Raw genomic sequence first — 14,356 nt, 5'->3', positions numbered from 1 at the left:
CTTACAGACAGCTCCCTATGCCCCATCTTCATCCTTACAGACTGCTCCCTATGCTCCATCTTCATCCTTACAGACTGCTCCCTATGCTCCATCTTCATCCTTACAGACTGCTCCCTATGCTCCATCTTCATCCTTACAGACTGCTCCCTATGCTCCATCTTCATCCTTACAGACTGCTCCCTATGCCCCATCTTCATCCTTACAGACTGCTCCCTATGCTCCATCTTCATCCTTACAGACAGCTCCCTATGCCCCATCTTCATCCTTACAGACTGCTCCCTATGCTCCATCTTCATCCTTACAGACTGCTCCCTATGCCCCATCTTCATCCTTACAGACTGCTCCCTATGCCCCATCTTCATCCTTACAGACCGCTAGTTCTATCTCAGCCTCTCATTTCTTTCCACCACAGCTCTCATCAGTGTGTGTGAGTGTAACTAGCCGACTCCCTGTCAGAGCTATACTTGGCCCCTCCCCCTTTGGTCACATGACTCGGTCCTCTCCTATAGGCCCGGTTCCCGGCGCTCTGTGCTGACGTCACTCGCTGTCATTACCGTCAGGTGCTTGTCCTTCAGCGGCACGAGCAGTCATGGCCTCCGCCAGCCGGCAGCTGATAGCGAGATGTATGTCCTCCAGCGCCGCCAAGAAGCTGAATGTTAAGCATGTGACGGTGATCGGAGGAGGCCTGATGGGGGCCGGGATAGCGCAGGTGAGTGGTGTGTTCACACTGCACGCTGGGTACTGCCCTGTGAGGCGGATCTGAGGTAATGTCTATCAATGCTGCCGGCTGTCCGTGCACGGGGAGGTCTGTGCGGAGCTGCTGACAGGCTCTGACATTAGTGCCCGCCATTGTCCCTGTTGGCACATGTGCTATCTGCCCCATCCATGTATTGGCGAGTGGGATGGAAGCGGCTCTTCACTAACACCTCTCACTTAAAGGGAACCTGTCACCCCCAAAATGGAAGAGGAGCTAAGTCCACCGTCATCAGGGGCTTATCTACATCATTCCAGAGTACTGTAGATAAGCCCCTGATGCCAGTGGGCTTAGCTCCCCTTCCATTTTGGGGGTGACAGGTTCCCTTTAAGTGGTGGCAATTTTTTTTTTCGTTCTGTAACGTTAAAAAATGTTTAATGTTGGTGTTCTGGGCCCAAAAAATGTTCTACAAGCTTTTCTTTTTTGCACTTTATTTGAATAGAATGTATCCTGAGCAGCGGTGCTGTGTCACGCACACCCGATATAATAGTGAAGCGCTAAGGCTAGGTTCACATTTGCGTTTGAGTCTGCAGCGTTTCATAACCTAACGCATGATAACGCTGTGTTTTATCCGCATGAACTTACACATGATGGATAAAAAAAAGCAACGTGTGCATGCATGGGTTTGTACTTTTTATGCGCATGCGTAAAGATTTTTCAGAATTTCCTTGACACAAGCCACGCCCAATGGGTGTGGCTGATGGGATTTCTGTATATAGACCCTTGTGCAAACGCAAGTGAATGCATGTCCTTGCGTTCCCATAGACTGTAATGCGTTGTCCTGGGTCTACAATGTGAAAGATATGAAATCAAGACACATGCGGACATATGTGTCAGAAACGCTGCGGACACAAGCGTAAATATGAAGCCAGCCTTAGTATTATCAGGTGTGCGTGAGATAAACACATCAAATACCCGGACTGGCTGGGGGTCTAATGGCGTCATGTATGGTAAAGTGGAGAGAAGATGGCGGACACGGACTGCAGAGCGCCCCTGAGTGAGAATTAAGTATGGGCACCTCCATGCCACAATGATGTTATGGAAACACATAGAAGGATAGAACACAAGTATCAAACCTCAGCAATAACCTGAAGTTCTGTATGTGACAGAATATAACACACAACTTGTGTACTCAGGATATAATATGGGCAGAGTTGGGTTCTCTTCACACGTTGCATTTTCACTGCTTTTTTTAATGCAAATTGTAAGCTGCCGTTTACAGGACCAGCGAAAGCGATGAGATTTCAGAAATCTCCTGCACACATATTATTCATTTTTTTTTTTCCTCACTGAATTGGAAAACTGCTGCGTTTTCTAACACCTCAGCGTGTCACTTCTTTCAGCTTTTTTGCAGTGTTTTTTTTTTAACCCATAGAAAGCAATGTGGCAACAATGCAGCAAAAAATGCAGGCATCAGGTTTTGCTGCGAGTTTTGGAAGTTGCATCATGTTTTTTGAGGGGGAAATAAAGTTTATCAGCATGCACAAGAGACCATAAAAGCGCACGCAGAAAAAGCTGCTTAGGTGCAAAATGGAGCTGAGCCAGTGGAAGTGCTGTATCCCACCCAGAGCACTTGCAAACTCATCTGCGTACCACTTGTAAAGTGGCTTCCTCTGCAGCAGATCAGCGTTTTTGTTTAATACGGTTAAGGATTTATTTTGACAAACGTCATAAGTTTGGCAGAGGGGGTAGAATTAGCTAAAAGCTTCCAATTAAAGGGGTTGCGCCTTTAACCCCTTCATGACCCAGCCTATTTTGACCTTAAAGACCTTGCCGTTTTTTGCAATTCTGACCAGTGTCCCTTTATGAGGTAATAACTCAGGAACGCTTCAACGGATCCTAGCGGTTCTGAGATTGTTTTTTCGTGACATATTGGGCTTCATGTTAGTGGTAAATTTAGGTCAATAAATTCTGCATTTATTTCTGATAAACACGGAAATTTGGCGAAAATTTTGAAAATTTCGCAATTTTCACAGTTTGAATTTTTATTCTGTTAAACCAGAGAGATATGTGACACAAAATAGTTAATAAATAACATTTCCCACATGTTTACTTTACATCAGCACAATTTTGGAAACAAAATTTTTTTTTGTTAGGAAGTTATAAGGGTTAAAATTTGACCAGCGATTTGTCATTTTTACAACGAAATTTACAAAACCATTTTTTTTAGGGACCACCTCACATTTGAAGTCAGTTTGAGGGGTCTATATGGCTGAAAATACCCAAAAGTGACACCATTCTAAAAACTGCACCCCTCAAGGTACTCAAAACCACATTCAAGAAGTTTATTAACCCTTCAGGTGCTTCACAGCAGCAGAAGCAACATGGAAGGAAAAAATGAACATTTAACTTTTTAGTCACAAAAATTATCTTTTAGCAACAATTTTTTTATTTTCCCAATGGTAAAAGGAGAAACTGAACCACGAAAGTTGTTGTCCAATTTGTCCTGAGTACGCTGATACCTCATATGTGGGGGTAAACCACTGTTTGGGCGCACGGCAGGGCTTGGAAGGGAAGGAGCGCCATTTGACTTTTTGAATCAAAAATTGGCTCCACTCTTTAGTGGACACCATGTCACGTTTGGAGAGCCCCCGTGTGCCTAAAAATTGGAGCTCCCCCACAAGTGACCCCATTTTGGAAACTAGACGCCCCAAGGAACTTATCTAGATGCATAGTGAGCACTTTAAACCCTCAGGTGCTTCACAAATTGATCTGTAAAAATGAAAAAGTACTTTTTTTTCACAAAAAAATTCTTTTAGCCTCAATTTTTTCATTTTCACATGGGCAACAGGATAAAATGGATCCTAAAATGTGTTGGGCAATTTCTCCTGAGTACACTGATACCTCACATGTGGGGGTAAACCACTGTTTGGGCACATGGTAAGGCTCGGAAGGGAAGGATTGCCATTTGACTTTTTGAATGAAAAATTATTTCCATCGTTAGCGGACACCATGTCGCGTTTGGATAGCTCCTGTGTGCCTAAACATTGGCGCTCCCCCACAAGTGACCCCATTTTGGATACTAGACCCCCCAAGGAACTTATTTAGATGCCTAGTGAGCACTTTAAACCCTCAGGTGCTTCACAAATTGATCTGTAAAAATGAAAAAGTACTTTTTTTTCACAAAAAAATTATTTTCGCCTCAATTTTTTCATTTTCACATGGGCAGTAGGATAAAATGGATCATAAAATTTATTGGGCAATTTCTCCCGAGTACGTCGATACCTCATATGTGGGGGTAAACCACTGTTTGGGCACACGGCAGGGCTCGGAAGGGAAGGCGCGCCATTTGACTTTTTGAATGGAAAATTAGCTCCAATTGTTAGCGGACACCATGTCGCGTTTGGAGAGCCCCTGTGTGCCTAAACATTGGAGCTCCCCCACAAGTGACCCCATTTTGGGAACTAGACCCCCCAAGGAACTTATCTAGATGCATATTGAGCACTTTAAACCCCCAGGTGCTTCACAGAAGTTTATAACGCAGAGCCATGAAAATAAAAAATAATTTTTCTTTCCTCAAAAATGATTTTTTTAGCCTGGAATTTCCTATTTTGCCAAGGATAATAGGAGAAATTGGACCCCAAATATTGTTGTCCAGTTTGTCCTGAGTACGCTGATACCCCATATGTGGGGGTAAACCACTGTTTGGTCGCACGGCAGGGCTCGGAAGGGATGGCACGCCATTTGGCTTTTTAAATGGAAAATTAGCTCCAATCATTAGCGGACACCATGTCACGTTTGGAGAGCCCCTGTGTGCCTAAACATTGGAGATCCCCCAGAAATGACACCATTTTGGAAACTAGACCCCCAAAGGAACTAATCTAGATGTGTGGTGAGGACTTTGAACCCTCAAGTGCTTCACAGAAGTTTATAACGCAGAGCCATGAAAATAAAAAATTATTTTCTCAAAAATGATCTTTTAGCCTGCAATTTTTTATTTTCCCAAAGGTAACAGGAGAAATTTGACCCCAAAAGTTGTTGTCCAGTTTCTCCTGAGTACGCTGATACCCCATATGTGGGGGTAAATCACTGTTTGGGCACATGGCGGGGCTCGGAAGTGAAGTAGTGACGTTTTGAAATGCAGACTTTGATGGAATGCTCTGTGGGCGTCACGTTGTGTTTGCAGAGCCCCTGATGTGGCTTAACAGTAGAAACCCCCCACAAGTGACCCCATTTTGGAAACTAGACCCCGAAAGGAACTTATCTAGATGTGTGGTGAGCACTTTGAACCCCCAAGCGCTTCATAGAAGTTTATAATGCAGAGCCGTGAAAATAAAAAATCATTTTTCTTTCCTCAAAAATTATGTTTTAGCAAGCAATTTTTTAGATTCACAAGGGTAACAGGAGAAATTGGACCCCAGTAATTGTTGCGCAGTTTGTCCTGAGTATGCTGGTACCCCATATGTGGGGGTAAACCACTGTTTGGGCACACGTCAGGGCTCGGAAGTGAGGGAGCACCATTTGACTTTTTGAATACGAGATTGGCTGGAATCAATGGTGGCGCCATGTTGCGTTTGGAGACCCCTGATGTGCCTAAACAGTGGTAACCCCTCAATTCTAACTCCAACACTAACCCCCCCACACGCCTAACCCCAACTGTAGCCATAACCCTAATCACAACCCTAACCACAACCCTAATTCCAACCCTAAGGCTATGTGCCCACGTTGTGGATTCGTGTGAGATATTTCCGCACCATTTTTGAAAAATCCGCGGGTAAAAGGCACTGCGTTTTACCTGCGGATTTTCCGCGGATTTCCAGTGTTTTTTGTGTGGATTTCACCTGCGGATTCCTATTGAGGAACAGGTGTAAAACGCTGCGGAATCCGCACAAAGAATTGACATGCTGCGGAAAATACAACGCAGCGTTTCCGCGCGGTATTTTCCGCACCATGGGCACAGCGGATTTGGTTTTTCATATGTTTACATGGTACTGTAAACCTGATGGAACACTGCTGCGAATCCGCGGCGGCCAATCCGCAGCCAAATCCGCACCGTGTGCACATGGCCTAATTCTAAAGGTATGTGCACACGCTGCGGAAAACGCTGCGGATCCGCAGCAGTTTCCCATGAGTTTACAGTTCAATGTAAACCTACGGGAAACAAAAATCGCTGTACACATGCTGCGGAAAAACTGCACGGAAACGCAGCGGTTTACATTCCGCAGCGGTTTACATTCCGCAGCGGTTTACATTCCGCAGCGGTTTACATTCCGCAGCGGTTTACATTCCGCAGCGGTTTACATTCCGCAGCGGTTTACATTCCGCAGCGGTTTACATTCCGCAGCGGTTTACATTCCGCAGCGGTTTACATTCCGCAGCGGTTTACATTCCGCAGCGGTTTACATTCCGCAGCGGTTTACATTCCGCAGCGGTTTACATTCCGCAGCGGTTTACATTCCGCAGCGGTTTACATTCCGCAGCGGTTTACATTCCGCAGCGGTTTACATTCCGCAGCGGTTTACATTCCGCAGCGGTTTACATTCCGCAGCGGTTTACATTCCGCAGCGGTTTACATTCCGCAGCGGTTTACATTCCGCAGCGGTTTACATTCCGCAGCGGTTTACATTCCGCAGCGGTTTACATTCCGCAGCGGTTTACATTCCGCAGCGGTTTACATTCCGCAGCGGTTTACATTCCGCAGCGGTTTACATTCCGCAGCGGTTTACATTCCGCAGCGGTTTACATTCCGCAGCGGTTTACATTCCGCAGCGGTTTACATTCCGCAGCGGTTTACATTCCGCAGCGGTTTACATTCCGCAGCGGTTTACATTCCGCAGCGGTTTACATTCCGCAGCGGTTTACATTCCGCAGCGGTTTACATTCCGCAGCGGTTTACATTCCGCAGCGGTTTACATTCCGCAGCGGTTTACATTCCGCAGCGGTTTACATTCCGCAGCGGTTTACATTCCGCAGCGGTTTACATTCCGCAGCGGTTTACATTCCGCAGCGGTTTACATTCCGCAGCGGTTTACATTCCGCAGCGGTTTACATTCCGCAGCGGTTTACATTCCGCAGCGGTTTACATTCCGCAGCGGTTTACATTCCGCAGCGGTTTACATTCCGCAGCGGTTTACATTCCGCAGCGGTTTACATTCCGCAGCGGTTTACATTCCGCAGCGGTTTACATTCCGCAGCGGTTTACATTCCGCAGCGGTTTACATTCCGCAGCGGTTTACATTCCGCAGCGGTTTACATTCCGCAGCGGTTTACATTCCGCAGCGGTTTACATTCCGCAGCGGTTTACATTCCGCAGCGGTTTACATTCCGCAGCGGTTTACATTCCGCAGCGGTTTACATTCCGCAGCGGTTTACATTCCGCAGCGGTTTACATTCCGCAGCGGTTTACATTCCGCAGCGGTTTACATTCCGCAGCGGTTTACATTCCGCAGCGGTTTACATTCCGCAGCGGTTTACATTCCGCAGCGGTTTACATTCCGCAGCGGTTTACATTCCGCAGCGGTTTACATTCCGCAGCGGTTTACATTCCGCAGCGGTTTACATTCCGCAGCGGTTTACATTCCGCAGCGGTTTACATTCCGCAGCGGTTTACATTCCGCAGCGGTTTACATTCCGCAGCGGTTTACATTCCGCAGCGGTTTACATTCCGCAGCGGTTTACATTCCGCAGCGGTTTACATTCCGCAGCGGTTTACATTCCGCAGCGGTTTACATTCCGCAGCGGTTTACATTCCGCAGCGGTTTACATTCCGCAGCGGTTTACATTCCGCAGCGGTTTACATTCCGCAGCGGTTTACATTCCGCAGCGGTTTACATTCCGCAGCGGTTTACATTCCGCAGCGGTTTACATTCCGCAGCGGTTTACATTCCGCAGCGGTTTACATTCCGCAGCGGTTTACATTCCGCAGCGGTTTACATTCCGCAGCGGTTTACATTCCGCAGCGGTTTACATTCCGCAGCGGTTTACATTCCGCAGCGGTTTACATTCCGCAGCGGTTTACATTCCGCAGCGGTTTACATTCCGCAGCGGTTTACATTCCGCAGCGGTTTACATTCCGCAGCGGTTTACATTCCGCAGCGGTTTACATTCCGCAGCGGTTTACATTCCGCAGCGGTTTACATTCCGCAGCGGTTTACATTCCGCAGCGGTTTACATTCCGCAGCGGTTTACATTCCGCAGCGGTTTACATTCCGCAGCGGTTTACATTCCGCAGCATGTCACTTCTTTGTGCGGATTCCGCAGCGGTTTTACAACTGCTCCAATAGAAAATCGCAGTTGTAAAACCGCAGTGAAATGCGCAGAAAAAAACGCGGTAAATCCGCCATAAATCCGCAGCGGTTTAGCACTGCGGATTTATCAAATCCGCAGCGGAAAAATCTGCAGAGGACCAGAATACGTGTGCACATACCCTACCCCTAACCCTATTCTAACATTAGTGGAAAAAAAAAAATTTCTTTATTTTTTTATTGTTTCTACCTATGGGGGTGACAAAGGGGGGGGGGGGGGGGGGGTCATTTATTATTTTTTTTATTTTGATCACTGAGATAGATTATATCTCAGTGATCAAAATGCACTTTGGAACGAATCTGCCGGCCGGCAGATTCGGCGGGCGCACTGCGCATGCGCCCGCCATTTTGGAAGATGGCGGCGCCCAGGGAGAAGACGGACGGGACCCCGGCTGGATCGGTAAGTATGATGGGGTGGGGGGGGGAATCGGAGCACGGGGGGGGTGGAACGGAGCACCGGGGGGGTGATTGGAGCACGGGGGGGTGATTGGAGCACGGGGGGAGCGGACAAGAGCACGGGGGGGAGCGGAGCACTGGACGGAGGGGAGCCGGAGCAGTGTACCGGCCAGATCGGGGGTCTGGGGGGGTGATCGGTGGGGTGGGGTGGGGGCACATTAGTATTTCCAGCCATGGCCGATGATATTTCAGCATGGGCCATGGCTGGATTGTAATATTTCACCAGTTATAATAGGTGAAATATTACAAATTGCTCTGATTGGCAGTTTCACTTTCAACAGCCAATCAGAGCGATCGTAGCCACGGGGGGGGGGGGGGGGGGGTGAAGCCACCCCCCCCTGGGCGAAACTACCACTCCCCCTGTCCCTGCAGATCGGGTGAAATGGGAGTTAACCCTTTCACCCGGCCTGCAGGGACGCGATCTTTCCATGACGCCACATAAGCGTCATGGGTCGGATTGGCACCGACTTTCATGACGCCTACGTGGCGTCATGGGTCGGGAAGGGGTTAAAAAATGATTGTATGATAAGGTTGCAGAGCTGCCAACAGTCTGCTGTCCTGTGTGACAGAGGTGGCTCCCGTTCTTTCTAGCCACGTTGGTGCAGCAGCAACTGATACTATTCCCCAAGGGGTAAAAAGGCTGAGGGCAGCATGTGATGGCGGACCCCACTGTTAGGGCAGGATCAGGGTCTGTGCCCCATCACTGTACAATGCATGTCCAGCGTTCACACATGTGACATTAGACTGGGGCCACTCAGTGACTGAGACACACGGCCAATGATCATTCTATGCCATTGCTACATTGCAACCCACAAGGTGCCATGATTATGACAAGCAAGTTGCAAATAGAATGATTTGGATTTCTGGCATCTTGCTTGTGGCGTCACCTTGCTTGTGTGCCCTCAGTCCTGGGCTGCGATATAGCAGAGGCATACAATGACTTGGTGTAGCATTCTCTGATACGGCACGTGCACACGTTTTTCAGACAAATATGCTCCATAACCTGAAAAAGTACTAAAATGAATGAACATATGCGCTGCAATTTTAAACCACTTGCTGTGCAAATCTTCAGACCTTTTAGCTTTGGGATTTCAAAGACGCCAAGAGGTTAAAAGAAGTGACCATCCTTCAGGCGGATTCTATTTGGACATCACTCACTAGTTTATTCAATACAAATTTTTTTTTTTTTTTTTAATCAAAAACAGCAGCAACAAAGATGTGAAAAAAAAATCTGCGATGACACTTCAAGAAAAAAAACAGTGGCCCACTGTAAATCTGCCATCAACCCAGGCCTGAGCAGACATGCGTACACACACACTATATCCACATGCACGTGTGTACCTACAGAGACAGTCTACTGTACATACACTCTAGCCTGTGTAATACACTACACAATATTCCATATTCTGTATACCATATACAGTCATGTACACTATATATACATTATATACCACTTACATACTCCATATACCATACTCTTACTATTATAAACTCTATATACAGATACATATGCTATATACTGTTTACAGACATCACTTTCGCTGTAGTCTTCAGAAGCAGTCTGGGTCTTCACACACCTGCCCACTCCCAGTACAGCAGCCATGAGTGGTCTGCAGGATATTGGGGACACAGCAGAGCAGCTTCCTGTCACTGCCTCTGCACACAGCTGCCATGTCCGTCCTCCCTCTCCCTCTGTCCCCACTGCCTGTCTAGTGATGCCCGCACCTTCCTGCACCCCCCATACTGCCGGCAGCTGCAGACTTCTCACAAGGAGCAGCATCAATCTGTGATGGCACTGCCTGCTGGACATAATGATATTTTCTCTCCGAGAAGATGTGCGGTAATTAGAGGCTTCCAGACAATGAGCCCGGACACAGTTTACCTGGCCTGTACAGGGATGGCTCAGGAAGTCCACTAGGGCCTGGTGTGAAAACATGGCAAGGCAGACACCTGTCTATTATCAAATGTCAGCCAATCACCGGAGTGCACATAAAGTGGAGTCTGTGATTGGCTGAGGGGTGGGGCACAAGTGTCACAGCAGCGATGTATAAGGGGCCCCACTCCGGTCTCCCCCTCTATAGTGGCTAATGTCTTCACTAAGCACAATTATCCACCCCACTGGCCAGAATGTATGGAGGCTGATACTCGGAGTGTAGGGCAGCCCCAACTCCAAAGAGACTGCTCAGTGACCACGCTCTCCCTGTAGCACCGCTCGTCCCCTGCACAACTCGTCAGCCTCGGTGCCAAGAGGAACAGGAGATGCAGGGGCCCTTGACGCTGTCATTGCAGAGAGGACCCCCTCCTTCTGCAAATGACAGCCCCCTGCCTCTCCTCATGGTGTTCCTGCTGTTGCTGTCTCGATGGATCAACCATTGTCAGTAGTTGTTTAGGGCCCCCCTCCTTCAGGGCCCCGGTGCAGCTGCATCGGTTGAAGCGGCGGTATGTCTGCCCCTGCTGCTGGGCATTAATGAGGTAAAGGCATTGCATGTTCCTAGAGGTGCAGCGTGTGCAAGTTTAAAGTAAAATATCTTGGCCACTATGTATCTTACGATAGGCCATCTATCTCATTTCCCTGTGTCCCCTACGCTGCCCAAATGAATAACATTGGTACTAGTGATGTCTGTGTTTTAGTACTAAATACTGAAGACTTCCATGCCTGAACTCCAAGACTCGTCAATAAGGCTATGTGCGCACAGTGTGTGTTTGGGGCGTTTTATCAGCATTTTTCTGCTCTGAAATGGGCCAAAAACTCTATGGAATCCTTATGCCAGCTAATTCAATGACAATCCTGAAGTGTTGTGCACATGATCAGTAAAGTATTTCCAGTATTTTTTATTTTTTTTTATAACCTGGTTTGTGTTGTGTATGCGTTTTTGCAGCGAAAACCGCTGCGAGGACGCATACACAACAGGTGCACATAGGCTCGACGGGTCCGTCAGAAAGACAGGCCCAGTGCACACGTTTTCCACAATCTGCACAGGATCCGTCGTTTCAACATCTTGACAGATCATGTGCAGATTTTGAAGACGGAAGTGTGAAAGAGGCCTTAGTCTTTCGTCAGCCGGCTCCTGTGCTCACACACAAAAAAAAAAATACATGTAAAATAATTACTACACATCCAAATAAAAGTAAAAAAAAAAATTATGCACATCTCAATGCCGGATGCCCATGTCTACTAGAAAAAAAATTAAAACATAATAAACCATATATTCACCTGTCTGCCATAGTCCACGTAATCCCGAGTGTCCCATGGCGATCTCACATGTAGGACAGTCACATCGGGAGATGTGACTACTCTACCCGGCCATCGCCGGCGATACACTGACAGGAGGTAATCGCTCCCACAGTGTATGACTGCGGTACCGTGAGAGTGCATCACGATCAGATGATGGACTCCGGTGAACTCTCACGGCAGCCGACCCGAGTATAAGCAGAGGCACCTACTTTTACCACGGAAAACTGGGTAAGTTTATTGACTTGAGTATAAGCCGGGTATGTATTGTCCCCTCATCCCTGTGCTGGTATGCGTGCCTTCCCCTTCCCTGTCCTGGTATGAATGCCTCCTCCGTTCTGTCCCTGTATGCATTCCTACTCGCCCACCAGCGCGCCCTGGGTGCTGGCACTGCAGTTCTTCCTGTTCTCAAAAAAATTTATATAATCATCGAATATAGCTGATAAACATGGGCACAATATAATAGTATGAACTGACGCCAACCAAATATTACAAAAAAGTACAAAATAATATATAGATCTCCACAATAATATGGTATATACCAGCACTCTTCCAAAAAAATAATAAAAACCATTCAAAAGTGCATAGTGCAGAATTTGTGCAAAAAAATCTTTGCAAAACCTGTGCAAAAAATATATAGCCGCAAAAAATAAAAAAAACACCATAAAAATTGTATGAACAAATGTTGAATAATATGTGTAAATCAAATTTTTGTGGATGTACCGTAATCGCTACAGACCAAATTGCAAAGCCAGGCCAATATTGCACAGTGTAAATAAATACGGTAATTAAATTGCACATGGGCCCATACAAATAATATTAAAACTAATACTATAGTAAGAAAGTGCTAGGTAAGACAATAAAGTGCAGGAAGTGACGGTAAATATTAAACCGCTACCACATTACCATACCAAAAGTGGATAAAATGAGTAAAATCCAGTAATATTGGAGGCTCCATATACCTACATGTGCTCAGAACCCTACGCGCGTTTCGGTGCTTGCCTTCTTCCGGGGGGCGTATCAATACAGGGATGGTGCACAATTTATAAAAGTGATTATTTCAGCTTTATTAGGGATCAAAAACATAAGAGCCACCTTCACAGAATGCAGCCTTAGTGCTGCAGAAAGTGGCTTTACCTTAATAGGCCCTGGGGGGTGACAGGTTCCCTTTAACCTTGATCCACCAAATTACTTTTATGCCAGGGGCATAGGGGTAGCACTGTGGCTTAGTGGATAGCACAGCAGCCTTGCAGCGCTGGAGTCCTGGGTTCAAATCCCACCTTAGACAACATCTGCAAGGAGTTTGTATGTTCTCCCCGTGTATGTGTGGGTTTCCTCCGGGCAATCCGGTTGATAATGTGTGCAAACTGTAAAGCGCTGCGGAATATGTTAGCGCTATATAAAAATAAAGATTTATTATTAAAGATTATTATGCCAGTCTAGCTTAAAAAAATTCTTTTGAGAAATGTTGTGACTTTTGGAAATTTCGTGCCAGTTTCTGGCAAGTTGGCCAAAATGGTATAGGTATGATTTATAAATTGAGACTTTTTAAAGATTCTCCCTTAGCTCTGAGTGTACACTGTATGCATGGAAAATCTCCCTCAGTGCCGTGGTGACATGCGTCTCATATCATTCTGACATTCAGGAGATCAGGGAACAGGAACACATGGGCTACTTGCACAGTGAACAAGTCTGTATGATCATGTTCACACACCACCAAGAAACCTGAAGACACAAAAGAGAATAGTAAAACCAAAAACACTCAGTTTGAAAAAATGTTGCAGTAATCCGCAAGTGCTAGTAAAAGATGTAAAAAACAGGGTATTTGGTTGATACGTTTTTTTGCAAAAAATGTATACTAAGCTGCACAAAAGCTGTTCTACCCTGTATGCACACATGGATTTTTCCTCTCTGAACCCTGTTCACACAGGTTATATACAGATGATCAGGTTTTTAAATACATCAGATAGGGATTGCATACATTAGTTAGGACTGCTCTGATAAGGGTATACCGTGAAGATTGGTAGAGCAGCTTAGTATACATTTTTTGCAAAAAACGTATCAACCAAATACCCTGTTTTTTACATCTTTTACTAGCACTTGCGGATTACTGCAACATTTTTTTCAAACTGAGTGTTTTTGGTTTTACTATTCTCTTTTGTGTATTCAGGAGATCAGGCCCATCAAACACCGCAGGGACACTGCTTCTTCTGACGGTCAGGTTAATGTTTAGTTCAGTCTGTGCTGCTGACCTTGACAACGCTGTAGATTACCAGCTTGTTTCTAGACTTTTGAACTCTGGTGTAAAGTCATCACTGATTGTGTAATGGAGGTCAATCTTGTCCTCCCTGAATTTCCCATTTGAAGAAGAAAAGTGCCACTTGAAGTGGTAGAAGATGAGTTGTGGGTTTTTGGGATGCGACTTGCTGATAATACACTAGAAATGTTAGTTTGAAAATCCCATGCACTACCAAGTGGATAAGAGAATATATCCATGCTGGTTTTGGAGCTCCAGTACATTTTCAAAAGCTTTTAATTTTACGCTATTTACATTTTTTTGCTTTAGATTACCAATATTTTGCGTGTGTGATCGTAGTCCGTCAGTAACTTTTGTGCCTTCAATATGTAATGATAAAGTTCCTCACGTTTGGAGGCCTTTTGCATTTCATC

General features: G+C 46.1%; 1 protein-coding gene across 1 annotated transcript in view; it reads left to right on the top strand.

Moving 5' to 3' along the window:
* The first annotated feature begins 536 nt into the window (after positions 1-536).
* The window catches only part of HADH (hydroxyacyl-CoA dehydrogenase), a 28,544-nt gene continuing 14,724 nt past the window's right edge, over positions 537-14,356 (top strand). Inside the window, exon 1 of the mRNA XM_069743872.1 lies at positions 537-709. Coding sequence (XP_069599973.1) covers positions 590-709 — 120 coding nt within the window. The 5' untranslated portion in view covers positions 537-589. The remainder of the gene's footprint in view (positions 710-14,356) is intronic.

Source organism: Ranitomeya imitator, chromosome 1, assembly GCF_032444005.1.
Source record: "Ranitomeya imitator isolate aRanImi1 chromosome 1, aRanImi1.pri, whole genome shotgun sequence".
NCBI classification, from domain to species: Eukaryota; Metazoa; Chordata; class Amphibia; order Anura; family Dendrobatidae; genus Ranitomeya; species Ranitomeya imitator.
This window is presented reverse-complemented; position numbering and strand designations above follow the sequence as displayed.